A 25,624-nucleotide genomic window follows, 5' to 3' on the forward strand; every position below is an offset into this window, starting at 1 on the left:
AGCAATGAACTCCATAGGAGAGCCACTAGCATGAAGCTGACTCTGAACCCCTTTTTAATGCCAGTCGCTCTGCCTGTGTGGTGGTAAACCAACTTTGGTTGATTTTCATTTTGGTGATAATCTTGTGAAATCTGTCAATGATGATTTTCAATGGCGATTCCATGGGTTGCTGGTTACATTTCACGGAAAAGAAAAAGAAATTTATGAACATATTATCTCTCAACTTAACGGAAAATCAGATTTATCTTTGATTCGCAACGAGTAAAAATTGGCTATTTACATCCATCGTTGCCTTTCATCATTGAGATTCCGTCTCACAGGCCACGATCTCACTAGTTCAAATCTCCAGGTTTTGGACCGTAGAGCTGAGCAGTTCCTGAAAAGCTGGCTAGGGACCTTCAAATAACCTCAATCATATTTTGAATTCAAAATAAAGCCCAGACCAAGGAGGATTACGCATGGCGTATCAGGCTCACGTTACGTTATCAGCAGTCTTTAAGGGATCTAGAATGAGCGTTTATGGCGTTTCGACAGTATTTTTTTGTGGGACATGAGAGCACCTCAGACGTATCGAATTGCATTCTGAATACGAAGCATGTCTTTCTGATATCAAATAATTTTTATTTTTTGAAATTCACGATATAATACAAATTTTATGACAAATTATTAAAATTTGATATTTTTCAAATTTTTGATATATAACAGTCCTCGAAATAAATTTGATAAATCTAATGATATATTCTTAAAGTGTATGTAGCTGGGAGGAAAAGCCGACGATCAATTGAAAATTTTGACCATTCATATTGAAGATATGGATTTTTCCCCAAAAGACCTAATTTTTGTTGGTGTTTTGGGGAAAAAAAATCCATATCTTCAATACGAAAGGTCACAATTTTTATCCCACCTACATACACTTTAAGTATAAATCATCATATTTATAAATTTTACTTCGAGTACTGTTAAATATCAAAAATATCAATTTTAATGATTTGCCATAAAATGTGTATTACATTGCGAATTTCAAAAATCAAAATTATTTGATATCAGAAGGACATTCTTCGTATTCAGAATGCAATTCGATATGTCTGATGTGCCCTAATGTCCCACAATAAATACTGTCCAAACGTTCATACCCCAGCCCTTAACATTACGTTAATGTCCCTCTTAAAATTTGATTCTTCTTCATATCCATTTAATAGATAACTAGTAGTTTGCTATAATAACAAAGGTATTATGTATCGTAGATGTGGGGTCAGTATCATCAGATAACCTCGACCAGTCCTGCTTACCAGAATGTGACATTCACATAAGGTAATTCAGCTACAACGTTGGTAAAATATGACAAACTGTTTAGGATACTTAACTTAATTGATGGTAAGTGAAAAACTGACAAAAGACACCAGGACACAAACGAATTATTTTTTTTCAAGTCTTTTTTGGTTTTTATTTAAGAATATATTCTTTGAAGTGAGTTTCAAAGAATGGTTGGAAAGATTTATAACAAAAGTATTAGTTTATTGACATTTTCTTTTTGATAATTATAGACATCATCCCAGCAAATGCAAAACGTTTTCGACATGCTTCGCAAAAGGTTGTCAGAAAAGGTTTAAATGTCGGGTTATATAAAGGGTACATTAATGGTATAAAACGTTTTCATAACATTAAAAACATTTGTTGGTAATTTACTGCACATCAAACACACATGTTTTACAGAAAACATTTAAATGTCGGGTTGTATAAAGGGTATAAAAACGTTTTAATAACATTCCAAAAACATTTTTAATTGACAAAAATCATTCTAAACAGAATGTAATTTTGGGGTTGAAAAAATATTTTGCACAAAATGTTTGCCCAAAATATTTACAATAACGTTTTAAAATGTTTTCACGACCTTTATATAACCCGACATTTAAATGTTATTAAAACGTTTTGTAAAAAACATTTTAAGAACATTTCTGTGTTTGCTGGGTGCAAATATTTTAACATAATGTTTAAGTGTTGACAAAATATTTGGCCAAAAATGTTTGCAAAAATAGTTTACAATGACATTTCGAAAACATTTTAAAAATATTGTAGTAGTGTGTTTAACGATTTCATGACCTTTATATAACCCGACATTTTAATGTTATTAAAAGTTTTTACCTAAACCAAAACCTAAAATATAACTTATTTAAAACGTTTTTGTGTTTGCTGGGATATCGTAATTATCAAAACGTGATGTGATGTAGTCAGTTAATGTATATGCAGCTCATTAAAACGCACCCGTTTATAGTGTATACATGTTTTCAACGGTTAGGGTTTGTGCAATAATTATGAGCCCTGATGGGAGGGTGAAAAAAAGGGGGGGGGGCTAGAATATTGTGGAGAGGCAAAGGGGGGAAGCATTATTTGGGACCCAAAAAATTTTGTCATGTGCAAAGATTTTTGGCAGGACGAGAGGTGGGGGGCAAGCAATTTTTGGCACACTATTTAAATTTTGAAATTCTCCCCCGGGGCTCATACTTATTGCACAGCCCCTTATGTCGTCTTTTGCTAATGGTATTATGCATGTATCGTAGATTTTGTACAAATAAGTTTTCTACGTCCTTAAAGCCCATGCAATTGGGTGCAATTGGGTGTTGCGTTTATATGTCTTGAGTGCTATTATATATCCAGATTATTGTAAGCTTGCCAAACCTCTGAACTAGTGTATTGTTTCATTATTTTGCGAAATTCTTGAACATAAACCGTAGGTATTCAAAGAATAACTTAAAATTCAAAAAAGAAAATGAAACTAACATGCAAAATAATTCTTACATAAAATGCAAAAAATCTGGATATTTTGTAATATTTTCTGTTTAGCGAATCACTGATTTTGCAAGAAATAAAAATAATCAAGATAACTAATTACTACATGTAGATCAGCGAACTGTGTATTGTGTATGGGACATCTTATTCCCACTGTTGCTTAACGGCATGTAGAACTGTATTCATATTAAAGCAAAGTTGAACACGGATGGCGCTATTTAACTTAAATCTTGTTCGCATCTTTACACGGGGTAGGCACTGGTATAATTGCATTAAAACTTCGTAAAACTGAGTAACATATAGCAAGGAAATTGTCAAACTACGTTTAATTTTGAAAAGGAATAACTCATATTATTGGACTCTAAGTTCAAAACTATGTGTATATTAGTATAATTAATTATAAAAGTTGTTGGTATAATTGTAGTTGTCTAGAATTGAAAATTATCAAATCCAATAACCGTGTTCCACTTTCAAAGGAGATAATGTCATCTTTATCAGTTAGGTCTATTGGGCATTCGGATATCAATCTTAACACCCTCTTTCATCGCAACATAATCAGACTCGTCATCTGCATTCGCACGGCTCAAGTTTTCTTGACTTCCGCTGTTCACGTTCTCAACATAATCAGACTCGTCACCTGCATCCACATGGCTCAAGTTTTCTTGGCTTCCGCTGTTCACGTTCTCAACACTTGCAATGTTTTTGTTCTCAGTACCTGCGCTGTTCGCGTTCTCAGTACCTGCACTGTTCGTGTTCTCATTACTCACACTGTTCTCATTCTTAATACTTTCGCTGTTTGCGTTCGCAAGTGTACCGTTCATACTCTCACTATTTATACTGTCCCCGTTCTCATTACCAGCACTATTTGCGTCCACATTGCTAGTACAGTTCTCGTCTATATGTGTACTGTACGAAGACTCCATCTCGTCATTCTTACGCAGTGTGTCATAGGCTGGTGGATTAGGTGGAAGCCTATTAGAAATAGGTATTTCATACAATTCAGGTATCTCTGCATAGGTAGGACTTGTTCTCCGCTCATGATAGCTGATTCGCGTGTCGTAGAGAGGATCCTGTCTGTGATCATAGGGACCGGCATAGTGCGATGAATGCGATGGAGTAAAGGGCCGCTCTTCTTTTGGGACTGGCGGGTCAAGGCGCGGACGTTCCAGCAAGTTGTTGGTTCCAGATTTTCTCCTGCAAATGGAAGAAAAATGAAGTTTGTACTGTATTGTGTGACAGAAGCGTCTCTTTGTTAAGATTTTGTTATTGAAAAGCATACTGTTCCAATATAACTGTGAGCCTATAATAATGTGAGGAAGGGCATTAAGGGGTTACCAAATTTCCTTATATTTGCCAGGCCAAAGAATTTGAAGCAGGTTTTCAGTGTCTTGCTAGTGATGCCAATGGATCCAATTTCTAAAGGGAAGCATTTTTTAAAGCTCACATCCTGCCAATTCCTTTTCTCAGATAAGGTCTTCATACTTGCCATTTAATAGGCGGAGGCGCCCTATTTAACGTTAGCTTTGGACATTTTATTATTTTATTGATTTTTCACCCGGGTTAGTCGGGTGGAAAATAAAGAAAGTAATTAGATATCAAAGCTAACGCTAAACAAGGTATCTCCTTCTAATGCATTTTTTTCGGTGGTTCGCTTTTGCTTTGTCATATTCCCTTCAGCTGGTACCGTCAGCTTAATGACTACGCCCAGTATCATTAGTGGGTGAGTAGATGGTGATATCTGCATGGTCTCCTTGAGGTGTTCCCTAATATTGGCGGGATTATGATTAGGTATTTGTTTCATCCCACAACACCTTCCAGGCCTCAAACTTGTTCAAGTTGGTTGGTCTGGGTAGTGTGTTTTGTATTATGTTTAATAGGTAGAATTTCAGCATTTTCAGGTGACCAAGAGTAGAGAAGCTTGCTCCATCTGATGTCCATTTGCATAGCTGTCTCCAAAGCCAAGCCTTGTTAGGCCATGCTGTACAGGATACCAATGTCTATTTCTTCAATATTTCTCTCTCCAGAGAGGACAGTAATTTATGTGTTCTTTCTTAGTCATCTGGTCTCTGCCTTTACAGCCTTTACCTGTTCTAGTGAAACCACGACCATTACGGTTTATTATGTTGTTCTCTGCAGAGTTCATTGCAGTTATCCTAACATTCCATTCCAAGTTATTACGCGCCATTCCACAGTTTCGTATCTCCGTGTCTGGACACGGGCCATACACGAACTGGGTCTCCAGGTCGACTGGATATTTCATGGTGTGTTATTTCACCACTTGCATACACTTGAGGTGAGTGATGAGGGCCTTCAGTTTCAGTCCTTTCGGTTCTCTCTTTTCAATATAATGGGTTTGCACATACTAAGTATTGACAGCTCTGCCCATCTCTTGAGATAACGTGTTGCCAATGCGTGGAGATTCTTGGCATACGATAAAGAGAAGTAGTAGATAATAGTTCAGGCAGTGGCAAGTAGCTAGGGTGAACTTTCTGGATCTTTCCGGAGTACACTTTCCTATTTTATGTCGGTTGCAACCGATATAGTCTCCCTGCTGAGCATTATAAGTGGTTGCTGTGATGGATGTGTGATGAACAATTTTTTTGTGTAAGTGTTGAAACTATAATGAAGGACGAAGTATTTTTACACTACCGTGCATGTAGCATCATTTAACCATGCGTATTGCCAAAAACGGCAGGTGACGTGAATATTTGGGAGTATATAAAAATAAATCATTAATAAGTGAAATTAAGTATTAGTTTCATGATTATTGACTCTCTGTGAGTAATGAATATACTACATACATTTTGGTGACGCAGACTACAAGGAGTATTACAATCAGAATTAAAATGATCACTCCGATGCTTGATCCTCCTCCGATGAGGGCGCTTGTGTTCGGTCCGTCCTTCTCTGTACGTAAGAGTATACAAGAGTTACAATAAAAAGGCAATGCAAAGAATTGATTTCACAGTAAAGAAAGTTGTAAAATATGGTGGACCAATAATATTTCATAAAAGAGCATTATTTGACACAGGGGCAGTTTCCTATTCATATAGTCACCCTACATGGTCTAGCATAACATAGCATAATAGGATTGACTCCCTAAATGCTCAACATCATATTAAATTAAAAACAGGACAATCAGAAGAGAATCGTTAGCCCAGAAGAATATATCAAGCTGGCTAATTTTTAACAAGAACGAACGATATCTATGGCGGGAGCGCCTTTCATCGACTGAACCAACTAGCATTGACTACTGGACTAGACCGCTCAATAGTTGACACGCATACACCAAACATAACTATGTTTTTGTGGAATATATCATCTATCACATACTTTTGAATTTTGACAATTGACCTCTCCATTTTGAAATAAAAGAATTTTACGAAACTACCTCATTTTCAGCCCGTTCCACGGAGTCAAATGAATCAATGACAATAAGCGCCTCATGCATACTGTTGCGCAGTGATTAGCACTCCGAATACAGGACATCGATTGATATTTGAATCCTAAAATTCATATAAACTGAGCTCAAAAAGAAACTTATAATTTTTTACAACTTGTGAATCACAAGGTCATATCTTAAAATACTGTCAATCAAATGAACCAAAATTACACACAGGATTACCTTAATACTCTACTCAAAACACATGTCAGTAACCAAGCAGTTGTCCAACTGACACAATAGCAAAATGCACTGTCATGGGACAGCTTCCTGGACTTCCTTCACTTTCACAGCCCAACATTTGGCACCCAGGACAAAAAATCTGTGAGAATGCACACAAGATCCTTGCACAGATGATAAAACGGTGCTGCTTTCTGCTTTTCATACACTTTTTCATGAAACAGGGCTGGGCTGTGAATGTGGTCCAGGAAGCTGTCCCATGTCAGTGCATTTTGCTGTTGTGTCAGTTGGATAACTGCTTGGTTACTGACATGTGTTAAGAGTAGAGTATTGAAGTAAATCTGTGTGTAATTTTGGTTCAATTTGATGGACAGGATTTCAAGATATGACCTTGTGAAAAATTATAAGTTTCTTTTTGAGCTCAGTTTATTTCACGAACAGTGTTGTCAAAATTCAAAAAGTATATAATAGCTGATTTATTCCTCAACCACACAAGTTATTTAGTTATGTTTAGTTGTGGCGTTAAAATAACCAAACAAAAAGTATCCGACGACACAGTTCTTTCAGGGACAACCTATATACAATATATTTTATTGGTAATTTAGATATTGATACCTATAATAAATTCAATATAATATAATGAAAGACAGAGATAAAAAGTCTAGTTTGCGTCTGACGTCATCTGTCAATCAAATTCGAGCACGGTTTGTTTACAAGTGTTGTGATGATATGACTGAGTTGCTGAACACGGCAGTAAAACCGGGTGCCTAATTGTTAATTTTGCACATTCAAACATGCAAACCATCTCAAAAGTTAGGTCTTAATAGTAGGAAACTTATTTTCGCGAAGGCACTATGTCAACAATGCCTAGAAAAGTTGCTTTTTGCTTTGTAAACGTACGTAATTTTTTGCCATTTACTGCTATTCCTTTTCTCCGATCGGCACCAGATAAATCGACCTTACGCGCTAATTTTAAAACCAATCAAAGATAGTAGAGAATTTGACTGACAGTAACGTTAGACGCAAACTATTTTTTTTTAAATTTTTGTCTTCAATTATACCTCTTTACCTTCAAAACAAGTAGGCATTTCATGGGACCATGTAGAATCTGTTTGACAGAATATCACTTTCGTGCCTAGTAGTTCATAATCGTCTACACAAACATACTCTATTCGTTGTCCATGAGGATATATCGCGTTAGTAGTACCACCGGATATGACGTAACCATTTGCTAAGTCTCCTGGATGGGGACAGCCTATTGCAGCTTCTGCAATTTAAGCATTACGATGGAGATGATTCATTTTCAAGAATGCGTAAGGGCGGTAGAGGCACCAGGCACCACATGCGGTGGGCATGCTGGGGCGCAAAAACTGAAATTGTCGTAATTTCTTATTTTGCTTGGTTCATGAAGGGGGGCAAGAGTTCTTACCGGGGAATTTTCAACCATGGCCCAGTACAACATACTGAACATATATTTATGTCCTTTCCAAAGCTTCTTTGTCTCAAATGGTTAATTGCTTCTAAGATTCATTCAGTACTTCCATCGGATTAATTGATCAGAATTTGTCTTTTAATACTCTTTAAGCGCCATAAAAACACGTTTTTTTCCAGGTTTTGATATGCTAATTTGGTTGATTTGAGGACCTTTTAATCATTTCAAATTCTGAACATAATTCATCTAACCAAATGGTTTATTAAGTGCCTATACTATTTTAATACATTTCGAAAATACTTACGCGATTCACAAAGAGCGCCCTCATAATAATCTGTGCAGTCGCAGAGGAATCTGTTTACCAAATCATTGCACGTACCGTCATTTTGGCATGGGCTACTTGAACACTCATCTATATCTGTGAAAACAACACACAGCCCCAGCCAATTATTTTATTTTAGATTAGTTTTAAATCAACATGAATCAACACATTACGAACATTAGGTTTCATTATCACTGAGGTATGGGACTTTTTATTTTATTTTTTTCAGAGAAGGCAACTATCTTTTCACATACTGTTAAAATAGTAATACAAGGAGCATTTTAAAAACCATGAAACAATTGGACATTTATATTACTAAAAATGGAGGATATAGAACCCTCACTGGGGATACTCTCTACAGAACTCCATTTAAACAGCTGTTATAGGAAAACACTACTACAATAAATAAACAAAGTTTGCATGATGTAAATTCAACATCTGGAATGTAACCTTAGTGATGTCTTCAAAGCTCTTCTAAATTCTAATTAAAAGTCCAGACTAAAGTGAATGACGCCATTAATAGTACTAAAAATACACTTACATGAAAATGTATTTGTTATAAAAAATGAACTGAAATTACAAAGTAAATCAAGGATTACAGGTGCTATTTCTTATAATAATTGGACAATTATTTACCTGTATCACACAATTCTCCTGTATATCCATCTACACACTGACACATAATTTGATCACCAACTGATGTGCAGATTGCGCCATTTCTACACGGTTGGTAACGGCATGGGTCAGATGGTGCTGAAAAATGTACATTAATTAGTCTGAAATAGGAGGGGGTGTAGGGGCGGGGTGAGTTTGGGGTGCGTATGTGATGTGCGTATGGGCAAAGGTTACGCAATTTTATCAAAACAAAATCGGTTTTCATTTTGTTGCATGAATATTGTTCTTAAACACTTAAGAAAGATACTGCAATCTCATTGGTTCTTAACCGTGTTATATGACACAAAATATTGACTCGCACGCGCTATTTGAACCAATAGGAGTCGCATAGCAACAGCGGGCTAATCGATTCAAGTCTTAGGTAATTCCTAGCAAAATGTGGGACTTACTTTGATTAAAATTCGGTATACTTAAGATTATTATTTTTATTTGAATTGAAGTGAATAAGAATGAAGGTATTGGTTTTTAGCCGCTTCGTACATTTATCGTCTCATATAACACGGGTGACACAATTATGTTTCTGGTAAAACAAACGAGGCGAATACTTATAATAATGTTGTCGCCCGTGTAATATGAGACTATAGATGCACGACAGCGGCTAAACAGTACCTTTATTCTCTGAATCTTGAACATGTTTTGTACCAGGAGTTATATTTTTCCAGATAATAAAAACACTCTTGCGAAAATATTTTTGACAAAAACATTTGACTAAGTATTTTTGACAAAAACATTTGACTTTATATCTACCAAATGTAGATAAATGTTCCTTAACTTTGACACGGATTTACCCAACACACATCTCTGGATGTCTGTATGAACATGATGAAAGTAACATATACGCAGAAGGTAAAGCTAGGTAAGGTGTCTATACTCTGTTCTACACATAATAGCTATAAACATTTATTACTCACCGACATCGCAAATTTTCCCGGTGAATCCGTTTATGCATGAACAATCAAAGTCGTTGATCCTATTGATGCAAGCACCATCATTCTGGCATGGGTCAGGATCACAATTGTCTATCCCTATCATCCAAAATACAAGATGCAACAAATAACATTAATTACATTTTTAACTTCATTTAAAGCTATATCTTTGTATCCTAAATAATTTGTAAGAAGTTTTGATGTATTTGTAGTATCCACATCTGATTTACGTTATTACAACGCATTCATGGTGACTTGTGAGCAGTCATGTTAGCTCAATCGATTAGGCGTTCGACTATGGTGCGAGAGGTTGCGGGTTCGAACCCTGGCGGTGCCTAGTACGCTCCCGTGGAAAAAATTAATTGAAATTCCCCTGGACAAGGAACTTACTGCTAGTATGTCTCGTTGTAACCCGTACGAAACTCGAGGAACTGATCCTGGTTGCGAAGGTTATTTATGGAATGATGTGGGGCCGTAGTGTGCTGAGCCTTGTGGATCAACGTCTAGGCGTTGTGCCTGTGCGTATTGCACTAAAAACCACTGCGTTTTTAGTAAAGATGTTATAATGTAGGAATGACGTTAGTTATGATATAATAACGCCATACACAACCAAGATATACCAAATTACAAACATTACTTTAATGCAACTTGATCAAAACCAATTTCGCTCACTGGGAAAGACCATACTGGTACTGGCAGGTCTTTCTCAATTTTAATTATGTTATAATTTGAAAGTATATTATAGCGTACGAATTTTCAACAAAACCTACCAATGCAAGTTGTGTTTCCATCTCCAGTAAATCCAGGTTGACATTGACAGATGTAGCTGCCTATACTATTGAAACAATCTGCATCGACATGACACGGGGATGGTGTCTGGGTGCATTCATTCACATCTAAAAGAAAGGACAATATTTCTGTTGGTTGGTTATTGCTATCATTCTAATGTAGTACCAAAGGAGTGCTGCCTTCCTGAATGAGCTAGTTCAGAGAGGTTGATGCTTCGTAATCCTTTTCACTTGCCAGACGCTTTTAAAATCCCAAATATTACGGGCGTATCTTTATGATGAGCGAGAAAGTATTTTACTCTTATCTGACCATAAAAAACTTACGCATTAATTATATATTTTGAATTAGAGAACAAGGCATTAGGCGCTTTCAATCTTAACGGTTTTTTTAACGATGTTTAGCGCAGGGTCCTAGCTAGGATTTGACAAGTGCCTGTAACTTCCACCAAAACTGCCTGCCCAAATTTTGACCCTGAAAACAAAAACCACACCTCTACCCCTTCTGGAGGTTCAGCCTTAGTTCAAATAGCTTATATAACCTTGATTTATATGTCGGGTATTGTGTCGGTCCACAGATCTTATTCAAGCATTAGAATTTAGCATACGTCACAGGCATAATTTTGCCTGTCCCAGGTACAAACTGCCTGTCCAAAATGATTGGTGGACGGGTGGCTAGCTAATATCCTGGTTCAGCGAAAGAGGGCGGCATACATGGTTAGCTACAACTCAGGTGCTGCTAGAACTGCTACAAAGTTTAAGCGTTGCTTCACTGCGCACCTACCTAAACACAACAAACACCCATTCTAGTCCCTTCGGGGGCGAAATATTGCGACTTCAACAAACTGTTTAGTGCAGCGTAGTACGATCGACGTTGATTAAAATTTCATATATTGCCCTCTTCAGCTGGCGCTGGTTCCCTATTCTCTAATTCAAAATAATTTATGCGTGACATGAATTTAACAAAAAAGCCGGATTCGACCGTCTGCTGAAATCATAACGACATATAAACCCACAAAAATATAAATGTACCAATGAATGTGCTCACCTAGTTCGCAGTTCTCCCTCTCCAGTTTACTGAACATTGACAAACATAGCTGTTTATTCCATCTACGCATTGCCCATCATTCATACATGGACTACTGGTGCATTCATAAATATCTATCAAAAACAATTTCGTCGAATAGAGTTATAGTTATGTTATAAAATGGTTGAGACCAATGAGGTTATACACAAAGAGCATTTCCTCTCAATATTGCCCCGTGTTTATGGCTACAATCTAGGCAACTGGACTTACGTTTTTCTTCTGGCGGTAAAAGGTGACCTGTGATACAACAACATCCGCTTCACAGGTCCATGAACTTTTACCGCCAGAAGATCAGTCGGGCTGATGATGCGTTCAGGATCGAACGTGAAAATTTTCCACTCAAAAACGAAAGTCCAGTTGCCTAGATTGTAGTTCAAAATATTATAGCATTATCAAATGTTCCCCCAAAACATCAAAATTTAAACAAATTGCTATAACTTTACAAGTATATTTATTACAAACTTAATATTTGCTGTGAAGATAACATGTAACATAAGTAAATATCTGTAAACGAAATAAAATCGCCATTCTAATTTAATTCTAAATTGTCTAACATTTTACATGACTTAATTATACCAGGATACCCACCAGTTTCACAGGTATTCCCGGAATATCCAGGCACACATACGCATTGATATCCACTAGGTAGTTGTCGACATCGACCACCATGCTCACATGGATCACTTGAACAACTCCCGTCATGCTCTATGTAGAAAACAAATGAGAGCAATATACAAAGTATTGCATGGACTATTCCAGTTGATGCATTCATTACAACACCTATGGAGACGTAGATAGGGTGTAGATTTCAAATGGAATCACCCATTCAGATAACATTTTGTGACTAATTTTGTATTTTTCTCAAAAAAATAACTACACATTCATAACAAAAGTTATGTATATTATAGGGCCAAGAAATCCAATTACTTCACTGAAATTTCGGTGATTCAACACAAGTGGTTCATTATAATATGTTAAGAAATGAGGTACATTCTAGCGGTACCTCTTTTCTTATCATAAATAACGTACCGCTAGTCTTGAGTCACTGAAATTCCAGTGTAGTAACTGGACTCCTTGCCCCGATAATATACATAACTTTTGTTACCAATGAGTTTTTTGTTGTTGAGAAAAATGCAAAAATAGTCACAAATTTATCAAGGGGTGTAGTGCCACCTTAAGGTCATGTATTCCATGTGTAATGATTTCATCTGGAATATCCCATTGCAGCATCCCCATTCATTCATTCATTCATTCACTTTATTTGTACACGGTTACATGTTCAAAATTTTTTTTGTTCTTCCACACATTGGTGTAAAACAATAAACATGAAAACAAGATTAAAAGATAGATATATAAAAGAACATTATTATATACAGGTTATTACAAAACATGATAAGAGATCGTTTATCTTACAGATGTAAAGAACATTAAGAAAATACATAAATCTTTGAATAATTCAAAGTTAAATGTACAATTTTTCAAAATAATAACACCAAAAACAATTACACAAATAATATCTAGTTAAAACGTAAAACACATTGAGATGGATTGCATTTAAAAATAATGTTTGTAAGTAACCTGTTTTGAAATTGCGAAATATTGCACGCTTGTTTTAATCAAATCAGGATGAGCATTCCAATATATTGCACCTTTATACGATAACGACCTTTTCTTGAACTCTGTTCTGGGTTTTGGGATGAGAACGTTTTAGTGGCCCCTTAGATTGTACACAGAATCTCTTATAGAAAATCTATTTGTCAGATAGGAAGGCACATGGTTATTCATTATTTTATACATAGTACTTGCAAAGTGATTGTCATGCCTTTCTCGTATTTTTTATTGTGCCACTTCATAGCGCTTAATGCTGCCGCAGAGGATGATTTAAGGTAGCCCCATCATGCACTGTAAAAGTGTTATCACTAGAGTTTCAACTGCCACTTTACTTTTCAAATCCCATTGAACTCTGTGCAAAAGATGTTGTTTTAGAATTGCCCGTGTGTCATTATTACTTGGTCGATTTCAGATCTAAAGTGATGTATGCATGAAGGATAATTTACACCTTCTGTAGATAACATAAAATGTGAAATCGACCAACTTTTTGAAGGTGTTTTTATTGTAAATATATTTGTCCAAATTCAAATTTAACCATGCACGTGTGTATGCAGTGGGCGGGCAGTGGTGTCATGTTCACTCACACAGCTGTGCTAACCGCAAGACTTGCTGGGAAGTGCTTAAATCATCCTCTGATGCTGCCGTCGCAGATTCATATCGACCAACATCAGTAGAGATTCCAGCAGTTCTGTTTTGGAGTTTTTGGACCTTATGAAAAGAAGATTAGTTGCATGTACCCCATATAACATTACAGTAACCAAAGTTATCATCCATAGTAGAAGATGCACATAAACAATAGATCTTCAAAAAACTACAAACGAACCAACTGACTTGCGACCATCTTTGGTGATTTTATTGAAAAGAAAACCGCTACCTTTTCCATTTTCATGCAACCATTTCACACACCGTTTTCAAAGCAAAATTTAAGGCCACTCGTAATTCTACGTTTTACAACTGCGACCAATTTTGGGGTAACGTTTTCATACCAAGGTAGAATATTGTGCCACAGCGAAAAAACATGGGAATCAGGAGTTGCAACGTATTGTTTGTCCCAACGGAAAAACTTAGCGTAAAAGACGTTTTACTATAATATTGGCTCATACGCTGGCAGCTACGATAGTGTGTTAATATTTAGATATGAGAGATCTCCTTAAAGAAAGTGACGCATATAAATCACCCACAAAACATACCTTGGTGAATGTGTAAACCGCCAGCTTTTTGAAAGATCAATGATCCGACATGTTCTGCTATTTGCACAACATGTTTCTTAACTGTAAGGAGTCTAGAGATTCGCCAATCAGTCCAATAAATATTTTCTTTATACACCCCAATATCAAATGGGATGATATCGGGATTCGATATATAGAAATGTTGTTGTCGGTTTTCACCATTCAAATCTGCGGATTCAATTTTGTTTGTGCCCGCATCGCACCAGTAGATCCGTTGATCTGAAATGCAAGAGACAAAGACTAAAATTAAAGACAGAATAAAAAAAAAAAGAGTAGTTTGTGTATGAAGTCCTGTCAACCAGACCAAAAATGTCGCACTGCGTAGGTCAGCAACCAATCACGCCCGCCTTTGCCCTGACGTCAGACGTCAAACGCAAGCTAAAAGGCGGTATCTGCTACGGAGAACATATTTAACACCTTCAAGAAATAACAAAAGAAATTTACCTTTAAAATCCACATCGACTCCATTCGGGTTAGCCAGGTCGCTACCAACAAGTGTCACTCTCTCTGTTCCGTTCAGTGAGGATCTTTCTATCTTCCTGTCGCGTCCCCATTCTGTCCAGTAAATGTGCCTATGGTATAGAAGAAATGTTTTAATATTTAAAAACGATGTCATTATTTTATGGGGGAAATTTGAAATTGGATGGTTAAGATCATAGTTTCAGCCTGAAGTAGTTTGATATTAGCAAAACTGTCGAAACCTTGTCGACGTGGAAATGTGTAAATATGGCGCTGAAAGGGTATACGGAATGTGAACACAACTTCCTAGGAAATTTATAACTACAGGGATTTGACTTAAAAATCGTAAGTACAGTGTTGATAAAATAATATCGCTGTTATTCCGCCTGTGCTCAATGTCATGTCAACACGTTCACAGAGAAGTTTATAATCTAGGTGGACTAATATGGCAAAAAAATGGCAACAACTCAAATATAGGGAAAAAAATTAAAAGTAACACAGAAAGCTTTTAAACAGTAACAAACAACTTTTAATGAATATAAATGCAATTATTGGCATCTTGGCTTATTGGCTTCTTTGGCTCATTTCTTATCAGATCAATGGAAATATAACCCCACTCACCTTAAAGACTTGTAATTTTGAATTGGGACTTTAAAAAAATTACTCAATTTTACCTTTTCTCTAAAACATATATAATGATGCTTACCTGCCAGCAGAGTCGACGATGATACCTCGCGGTTTATCAAGATTGTCTTGAAGAATTATCTGACGAGAACTGCCATCTAAATTGGATCTTTCAATTCGGTTCGATCCTTCATCTGTCCAGTATATATGTCTGTCGTCAATGTCTATTGTTATTCCATATGGAACTGTAATGTGAATGAGGAACATTCATAATAGTGAAAGTTTGTGTTATTTCTATGATTGCAGCTTATGTATTAAATCTTTATCATATCAAATCTTAAATTTTCATTTCATAAATTTGAATGATGAAATATTCAAGAGGCCAAAATGCCTAACTGTAACATATAGCCTTTCGCTTTATGGTTCTTTTTTCTACGTCATAAGCTAAAGCTTAGAGTTCAGGTGGTTTGTGACGACAAGAGCAACGTTATTGTTCAGCCCATGTTTAGGGACCAGTTTTGAACCCTGAAGAATCACATTACTTGATGGTATATTTCAAACGAGAACAATTCAACCCACACAGATTGTACATCTTTTTTGTCTGACGCTCAAGAGGAAAAACAGTGCAACAAGTTTTTTTGTTGTTGTTTCGTTAAGTTTCTGGCAAACGTCATTTTTTGGTAAATCTTGTATGTTTGGGCTCTGCGTGTGATGCGATGTTGTCGATTTCGCATTGTAAAGCACAAAGCTAAAATAGGTAATACTTGTATAATTTAATGATTCTGTACCTGATGGTGCTTGTAGCTCTACTACAACCTCCTGCCCTGTTCCATTGATGAAAGCACTATTGATATTAATATCGGTTTCATCAGTCCAATAGATTCTTTGTTCAACAGGATCATAGTCAATAGCAACTGGTCTTTTCACATTCTGTAACGGAATCCGTTGAAATTGTAATGTATCTGTTGGTCCGGTGAAGATGGTTGCATTGTCTATGTCAGTTACTATGACAAAGTCATTGTCTGCAATGGAAAATGATCGATAAACATCATCAACAACAACAACAACAATGATAATACTACTACTACTAATAATAATAATAATACTATTACTACTACTACTACTACTACTACTACTACTACTACTACTACTACTACTACTACTACTACTACTACTACTACTACTACTGCTACTACTACTACTACTACTACTACTACTACTGCTACTACTACTACTAATAACAACAACAACAACAACAACAACAATAATAATAATAATAATGACACTAATAACAATGATAATAATAATAATAATGACACTAATAACAATGATAATAATAATAATAAATAATAATAATAATAATAATAATAATAAAGACACTAATAACAATGATAATAATAATAATAAATAATAATAATAATAATAATAATAATAATAATAATAATAATAATAATAATAATAATAATAATAATACTTATAATAACAAGTTGGAGTATTTTGACACTTTCAATTAAAGTTAATGACAAAAAGTGTTGAATTATTTATTGCACAATCAATTTTCTTTTTATGCACAAACAACTTTGCAAGGGTGTAACTCTCCTTTTGTGGGTGCGGGGTTAGGGTGGATTGGTTGCGGGTGTGTGTCGGTGAAATATACCTACCTGCTGCTTGGCATATCAGAATATTCAACAGAATCACAATAAACCGTACTGCAATGAACACCATGTCCTTCTTAGACGACTCGAACAGCGTCATTTCACTCAGGCACTTTATCTAAACCACTGAAAAAAAAAGACGCACAAAATTTACGTAATCAGTTTGTTACATAATGTTCTGTATATTAAAATAAAAATAATCACCAATAAATAATAATAATAACAATAATAAATAAATTTCGGCGTTTATATGGTCAAGCGGATAATACCACGATTGGTAAAACAAGGGCTAGGCTGCTGATTGTAAGTGTGCACTTTTTGTTCCCTGTTTCTTTCCTGATATTTCGCAAGTATAAATTGCAAATACACAACTATATAAATAACAAAGATACGAAACTCCGTTGTTCAAGTGAATCTTCGAGGTTTAATATCAACAACAAAACAACAAAACACCAAAACCTTAATATTTTATGCGCTGGTAATTGTTTTGTTAGTTGCAAACTAAAGATTTTGAAATCTAACGCAGGGAATTCCCCGCGAGCCAAGGTTCCATATACGTACAAGAAAGCTTTTTTACTTCCTTCATCAGTCTTGCGTCAGATTTTAACTTAAATTAGGACGTGTTAATTGCAGAAAATCAAAATCGTTTTGATTTCGACCTAATATTATAATGGTAACAATGAACGCTATAGGTTAACAAATGCGTAATCACTTGTTGGGAGTGATATTGTACAAAAGAATGCACGCGTACTGAGATGTAGTCTACTGTAGTAGACCATTTTGATTTATCATCCCTCTAATCCCTCTGACCATGGAAAATCAACCAATGATCTGTTCTGACCCAACAGCTAGCTATCCATGGGAAAATGTTCTTTGGGCATGGCAGTCAGTGGGGATGTGTTGTGTTTTATGCACGGAATGGTATTAATTGTTTATCAAAAAGGGAATGCAGAGCAGTCTTACTGAGATGTTGATTCGTCTAGTGCACGAGCCTCGCAGGGGGAGTCCATTAGACGCATCAACAGCTAAATACAAGTTCATTGTTTTGTACAATTTCTCGAGCATTTTATACATAAGAAAAAATCCCATGATTTTTGCTATTTTATAACAAAATTGTCACTAAAATATTGGAAAATACGAGCAAGTATACTTTACAAGTGACTAACTTTGGAATTTAGAGTGCTCAAACCCATTACAGGTGAGCTATAGAAACAAATTCAAAGTATAGACCTCTGGCAAGGCAACCGTTACTTAAAGTTTCACGGAATACCCTCACTTACGATCATTGGGTAAACCGATCATCAGACGGATAATTTGTCATGATTTCAAATTTACAGGAATGTATATACGAGCAAATATAAATGCATCAACCTGCAAGAAATATTAACGCGTCCGAAAGCACTGGGAGTTGTACAGTGAGTGTGCGCCCGTTCATTATTATTTCTAATGAACGCGTATTACATGTTGGTAGAGAAATTAGACAAAAATAATGCACGCGCGCTGATGTTGATGCGTCTAATGCACGAGCCCTGAACTATTTCATACACGGGAAGAAAAAAAAAAGTGATTTTTGCTGTTTTTATATCAAAATTATCACTAAAATGTTGGAAAATAGAACCAAATATAAATGCATCAACCCGCCCGAAAAGTGAATCAAGCCTACGAGCGAGAACGCGTGCGAAAGCACTGCGCGTAGTACGCGGAGTGCACATTATACACAATCAATGCATGGTTTGGATTTTTCTAACGCAAATGGAGAAAAAGGTGAAACAATCCGATTTTTTTAGCGGGCGCGACACACCGACATCGCCTGGTTAATAATTACTTTATACAGCAGAGACACTAATATCAGTACCCGGGATCGATACACGTGAATGTGCTATGTACGATTTGATATTCAGACGATAAATCTTTGGATACCGGGGTAGAAAATGATGAATATCTCCCGTATTTTTTTTTATTCTAAAGAAGCCATATTTTTTGCTTGCACTTGTGTTGAAAAAATATGATAGTCGTTAGTGCACCAAGAAAGGAGAGGAAAAGTGGTGTCCACAGCTCACTTTCTTACCCTATCAGAGATGATTTGAAACTTTGTACAACTGACATTGATTTGCCACATTCAGAATCGGTTTTTGTCGAAATCCTGAGTCCCACCAACAAGAATACAATTATTGGTTCAATTTATCGTGCACACAGAACTGATGTTAATTTATTTATTACCGATCTTGATCATAGCCTCAACACTATTTCTGCTGAAAACAAAAATTGTTATATTTCCGGTGATTTCAATTTAGATCTTTTACAACACAGTGAAAATGATATTATTAATAATTTTCTGGAAACATTTCATAATAATAGTATGTATCCATTAATTGATAGACCCACCAGAGTGACACCTACTACTGCAACTTTGATAGATAATATTTTTACGAATGTTCTTACCCATCAAATCAAATCTGGTGTGTGTGTAGTGGGTCTAACTGACCATTTTCCAATCTTCCAATGTACAAAATCAATGCCACTTCGTTTTATTCAACCACACATCGGCACTACTCGCACTTATAACCAAAGTGCAATTGAACATTTTTATAATCATTTGAAATTGATTGATTGGAAGTTTGTCACTGATATGACATCTGCTGATGGGTCGTACGAAGCATTTGTTAGTAAATTCCTTCGTATTTATAACACTCATTTTTCCGTTAAGGCACGTGGTACTAGAAATTCACGTAACCAGCATATTCCACGTAAACCATGGATCACTTCTTTAATTCTCAAATCAATTCATAGGAAAGAAAAGCTGTATAGAAAATATATTGGTCATCCTTCACCAAGCAATAAAAATGCTTATATTTCTTACCGCAACACACTTACTACCCTTATACGAGCCGCAAAAAAGAATCATTATTTGCAAACATAACACTAAACTTATTTGGAATGCCCTAAATGATGTTCTCGGTCGCAATAATAAACACCCCCTACCGTCATTTTTCTATGATGATAATGCTCACCAGGAGCAAATAATAAATCAAAACATAATAGCAAATAAATTCAATTCTTATTTTGCTAATGTTGGTCCTAACCTAGCTCGCAAAATCCAGATTCCTGGTGCAAATTTTCATATTTTTCTGCATAATATTAATTCCCCAAATAATTCTCTGTTTTTTACTCCAACTGACCCAGAGGAAATAATAGATATCTGGCGTTCATTCACATCGGGTAAAAGTAGTGGCTTTGATGAAATACAACCCGATATTGTTAAATACCGGCACAAATTTTGCAATCATAGGCCAATATCCGTCCTCCCTGTTTTTTCGAAAATTCTTGAGCGAGTTGTGCACAATAGATTATATGGTTTTATTTCAAGTTTAAATATTTTGCATCAATCTCAATTTGGTTTTCGCCCAAAACATTCTTCTTTTATGGCTATTATGGATGCATACAACAAAATTGTCACTGACTTAGATAACAATCAGCACAGTGTTGGTATCTTCCTGGACCTCTCGAAGGCATTTGACACGCTAAACCATGACATTCTTCTATCCAAACTAACTCATTACGGTGTACGCGGCGTTGCCTTCGAGTGGTTCAGGAACTACCTCATGAATAGGCCACAATATGTTTCATTTAATAACGTTAAATCAGCATTAATTCATTCAACTTGCGGCGTTCCTCAAGGCTCAATTTTAGGTCCGTTACTTTTCATCCTATATATGAACGATATTGTTTACGCTTCAAAGTTTTTCAAATTTATAATCTTCGCAGATGACACTAATCTCTTGGCTTCCCATAAAGACTTTACCTATTTTATCAACACAATAAATCAAGAATTATGTAACATTTCCAACTTCCAATTAGCAATCGAAGATATCACAACTCATTGTTGACAATGTATCAATTTCAAAGGTTTCTTCTATTAAATTCCTTGGGATCACACTGGATGAGTCCCTTACTTGGAACCACCACACAACATATATAGCTAATATTGTGTCCAAATATTCTGGTATTTTATTTCGGCTCAAACATGTCCTACCTTTAAAAACATTGTTTACATTATATATAAGTTTGGTTTTGCCACACATTAATTATTGTAATATTATTTGGGCTGATCAAAATAACTGTAACTTAAACAAAATTCACATTAAGCAAAAGCGAATAATTCGATTGTGTTCAAATTCTCATTTTCTTGCCCACACTCCGCCCCTTTTTGCTTCATTCAATAGTCTCACAGTCTATGATATCCACAAACTGCAGAAAGCAATTTTCATGTATAAATTTTATAATGATCTTTTACCAGATATTTTTTCAAATTATTTTATTAAAGCTAGTACGATTCATGCATATAATACTAGGTCATCGGAAATGTATAGAGCTCATCATTTTAAAAATGATTTAGCCCGTAACACAGAAGACAAGGGCCTATACTATGGAACAATATTAGTTTAAATACCAAAAATTCACTTACTCTGACAAGCTTCAAAAATAAGTACAAATCTGAGTTATTATCTCGTTATAAATAATCTCGTTAGTATGTGTAATGGATTATCATGTAATTTTAAAATTATTATTACTATTATGTATAATAGGTAATCTTAAACCATAGCCAACATTGCCTGTCTCACGTGTCCTGTCCGGTCTTTGTCTGCACATAATTATGTCCTCATACGTCTTTGATTGTGTTTCGTCCTGAATGTTTAACTTAATATTGTAAAGGGTGGCCAAAAATTGTCGAGCTCTGCTCTGTTTGGTTTCCTGCCATATGATTTTGCTTTACTCTGTAATAATTATTTAAAGGTGAAATAAACTGAAACTGAAACCAAAATAGGCTTTGAAAAAGGGGCCATTGATATACCAAGAGGCTGAAAATGCTACCCATATTTGCGGCACGTCCCCGTATGTTCATTTGTACTGAGAACCCCCCGGATATCGGGGCGATGACACTGTGCGTGAGGGCCGCAAAATTTTGTGTCCCACTTCACCCTGCTGGCGTATGTATTGAACGTTCACTTGAGGCAATATATGTACAATGTGCATCGACTTATCGAAGCTCTGGGATAGAATAGTTTTCATGAGCGATGATCTTATTATTGAACCTCCTGATATATAAACATCCACCAAAAATTAATTACCTTCCTTAATTAATGGCCATTGTTCTAAAATGGTTGATATGCATTCGAAGCAAACTTTATTTCTGCGTATTATGGCAACTCATTTGTTGCAATGATCCCAATATTGATAGCGTAGTGTACATTTACATGAAAGTAACCCTAGATCCTATTACCTTGTATTCAGTGACATGGAACTATGAAAGGAAATGTTTTCAGCTCTCATTGGAGTAGTCTTCTTGTTTCGTGAATTTGGAGGAGATTAAAACATGTGATAAATCAATAAAAGATATTATTATCCACATCAGTGGTCATTGTGTACTTAATCCCAGTATTAAAGCATGACAGGTTCAGAAGTGGAAGACCACGGGTTACAACTGCTGGTAACACCTCTCAATCGGGAAATTTTGAATCTAACTTTACCACTGAAATGACAACTTGCAAAATAGCCATTTAGGATCTTTGTGGTCAGAAAAAATATTGAAATCTTCATATTACAATTTGACATTACATGAATAATGATCACTGATATGCATGACAATAATGTTATTGATAATAACATGTTTTGATTCCCTCCAACAGCATAAAACAAAAAGAATAATCCAATGAGATCTGGACAGACTTCCTTCAATGGCAACCGAATACAAGGCAATAGGATTTTACTGCAACTTTCAAATATTGGGTTACGTTCATTTAAATGTACCCTGCGACATCAATATTGGGACCATTGCAACAAATGAGGTGTCATAATTCGAATGCATATCCCAAATTTGGCATACAATTAACCATTTTGGAAGAATGGTCATTTATTAGGGGGGTTATTTTTTGGTATTAAGGGGGGGTACTTTTTGGTAGATGTTTATAAAATAATCTAGATAACCAAAACAAGGCAATAGCCTAATGCAGACATGTGCTGCATGTCCCTTTCTAGCTATGGACTTTCACCATCATAAACCAGCCTGATGAGTGCGGTTATACATGGACCATGATTACACCGTATGAAAAATATGTGAAGTCTAGTATGTAATAACCATACAAGTTCCTTATATTTTTTATTGTTTGACTATGAAGCTGTAGGCTACTTATTTTACTCCGAGCACGATTCAAAAGCTCCAACCACCAAGGATTGTTCTACAATCTCTTATTGAATTGCCTTCATGACATAGCATTAGCAAGAACCGGTCTTATAAGGCTGTATCAAAATGATTTATTGAAAAGCCTGCCTCTTCCAAATGCAACAATTGGATACTCTTGTAGGTATACGGTAGTCCATGACTTGTAATACAATTAATCTAAACATTATTTGGATCTTATGTTTTGATACAGCTTGTGTAGCCACTGTACATGCTGTACACGACATGAAATTCTTCTCTTTATCAAAACCATATTTTTTGAGGGTTCGAAGCATAAACAATCGCTTATCATTAGTCTGTTGGTAATATCATATTATCGACTGTCGTATTCCATTTGAAGTTGCTTTGCAGAAAAACTCCCAGGACGATTCTATAGAAGCTATGCTGGTGACGGTCTTTGGTAAAACAGACTTGGAGGGCCTGATATTGGGAAGGGTTTAACTTGAGCATATTTTGTAAATTTTGAGACCATTTTGTAAATTGATCAAGATCAGCCTGCAATGAGCTATAATATAATGGATGGAACATACTGCCATTTCAATAAACATGATAGATCATGCAACAAAGAAAGCATTATTACAAAATTTAGAAACAGTTTAAATGCATGTTAAACAGACTTTTTAATTGTAATCCATATCAAAGAAATGATATTGAATTTCTTTAAATCATAACATAATTTTGCACTCAATGTAACAATTTTCATTCTTTAATCATCATCGAAAAACGTTTTTAATACTATCCGAGCTAGTTCTTATCAAAAACAAAATCAGTAAATTCATATAATATAATATTTGACTTACTCTTGTCCATGTTTGGGGTGAATATCGTATATCCTACATTATTGTTAATACTTGCCAACCGGTATCCGCACATCGTAATGGAAACTGCTGGTCCACTAGTCACCTGTGTGAACTTTGTTGTTTAATTTGTCTCACAATTCATGCCTGCCTGACTTCAATTAACAATCCCCTATTCTTGTGACGACCTCTGGGTGATGAATACATTATGCACTTGAGTTTACTTTACAGACTAACTATTAATTTTTCTCCGTTACTTCCCTTTTAAACATTTACTTGTAGGGAATAGAATTTACACGGCTTACGAATTTATCATGTATAACATAACAATCTATTTATAATTCGACAAATTTTGTTCCATATTAATATTTAACATGTTAAAAAACAAGAAATATAATTAACAAACTAATGTCAACAAGAGTGTTGTGTTTTTATAAGCAATTTTTCAAGGGTAAGCAACGTTTTTTTAAAAATTATCAAGCATTCTGTAGAGTGTGTGTTAAAGTTTTAGTATGGTGCAATAAGCGTGGCGTAGCTAGGGGTTGTGGCGCACAGGGCTAAGTAATTGGGACAAATAAGGCCTACCATTAATTAATTTTGGTTACTAGAAGTTGAATATCGGTCTTAAAATGTTCTTTCAATTGATTTTGGAGGGACGCAGAATCGATGCTGAATTGGTCAATTCGGCGCTCCCCTAAGGGTGGCGCCCGGGGCACATTGCCCCCCTTTCTCTCCCTAATTACGCCACTGTGCAATAAATAAGTAATCTCTCAAGGCAGCTATTCATTATTATAACCAAAATTCGACACTTCAATTTTTAGTTTTTGTTTTCATTAGGAACCGTCCAATACTTACGCCGCCTGTAGTTGACAAGAAATTTTATATTCCCCCTCGCGTCCGCTCAAATTTTGGGCTCCCCTCTTGCTTGACCATTTTCGCTACTTAAAACTTAACATTCCCGTCATGGTTCAAGTATTAATCTAAGATTCCTCTCCAGATCCCCCAAATGGACCCTCTTAAACCCCCACTAGCACCTGTCGTAAATATTGAATGGTCCCTTACATACGGTGTAACCGATGAAAGGCTTCCCAAGAACATATCAAAAAAGGAGAAAAAGGAAGGGTGATATTGATAATTTGCATCAAACAAAAATGACCACCTATACAGCACAAAGTTGATCGAATTTAGGTAAAAAATCAGATCAATATATTCCTCTAATTATACAGATTCAGAAATCTCTGATAGGTCTGCAATTCTTAAGTTAGAGGCAGAAAGGTCACATGTCAAATCTGAACTGAAATGCACCCGTGATCTATCAGTTTTGAAAGTGGAAAGAGCTTTAAAAATGTAGTTCTTAAAAGTGATACGCACATAG

At 35.7% G+C, this 25,624-nt stretch overlaps 1 protein-coding gene across 3 annotated transcripts; it reads right to left on the reverse strand.

The window, feature by feature from the left end:
- Positions 1-1,413: 1,413 nt before the first annotated feature.
- Positions 1,414-24,536, reverse strand: LOC140140793 (low-density lipoprotein receptor-related protein 6-like). 3 transcript variants are annotated; one of them, XM_072162547.1, is made up of 10 exons: positions 12,225-12,339; positions 11,598-11,710; positions 10,535-10,660; positions 9,750-9,863; positions 8,800-8,916; positions 8,146-8,259; positions 7,479-7,676; positions 5,589-5,694; positions 3,425-3,981; positions 1,414-3,355 (listed from the first exon to the last, which is right to left on the reverse strand). In XM_072162547.1, the coding sequence occupies exons 2-10, from the start codon at positions 11,665-11,667 to the stop codon at positions 3,282-3,284; spliced, it is 1,476 nt and encodes a 491-aa protein (XP_072018648.1). In that variant the 5' UTR covers positions 11,668-11,710; positions 12,225-12,339; the 3' UTR covers positions 1,414-3,281. The 3 variants fall into 3 exon arrangements, with proteins under 3 accessions (XP_072018648.1, XP_072018647.1, XP_072018649.1); XM_072162546.1 differs by having other exon boundaries at positions 1,415-3,981; XM_072162548.1 differs by lacking the exons at positions 1,414-3,355; positions 3,425-3,981; positions 5,589-5,694; ... (2 more) ...; positions 8,800-8,916; positions 9,750-9,863 and adding exons at positions 14,438-14,695; positions 14,921-15,048; positions 15,642-15,804; ... (1 more) ...; positions 17,221-17,340; positions 24,253-24,536 and having other exon boundaries at positions 10,534-10,660; positions 12,225-12,341.
- Positions 24,537-25,624: the final 1,088 nt, after the last annotated feature.

This window comes from Amphiura filiformis, chromosome 19, assembly GCF_039555335.1.
Source record: "Amphiura filiformis chromosome 19, Afil_fr2py, whole genome shotgun sequence".
In the NCBI taxonomy this organism is placed as follows: Eukaryota; Metazoa; Echinodermata; class Ophiuroidea; order Amphilepidida; family Amphiuridae; genus Amphiura; species Amphiura filiformis.

What these genes read in the sequence shown, in the direction of transcription:
- LOC140140793 (XM_072162546.1), bottom strand. Translation starts at nt 11,667, where the DNA reads ATGCGTAGATGGAATAAACAGCTATGTTTGTCAATGTTCAGTAAACTG. An exon ending in CGGGAAAATTTGCGATGTCG is followed by an intron (nt 8,917 to 9,749) that starts GTGAGTAATAAA and finishes TACATTTTTCAG; the next exon opens with CACCATCTGACCCATGCCGT. An exon ending in GTAGTCTGCGTCACCAAAAT is followed by an intron (nt 3,982 to 5,588) that starts GTATGTAGTATA and finishes TTCCATTTGCAG; the next exon opens with GAGAAAATCTGGAACCAACA.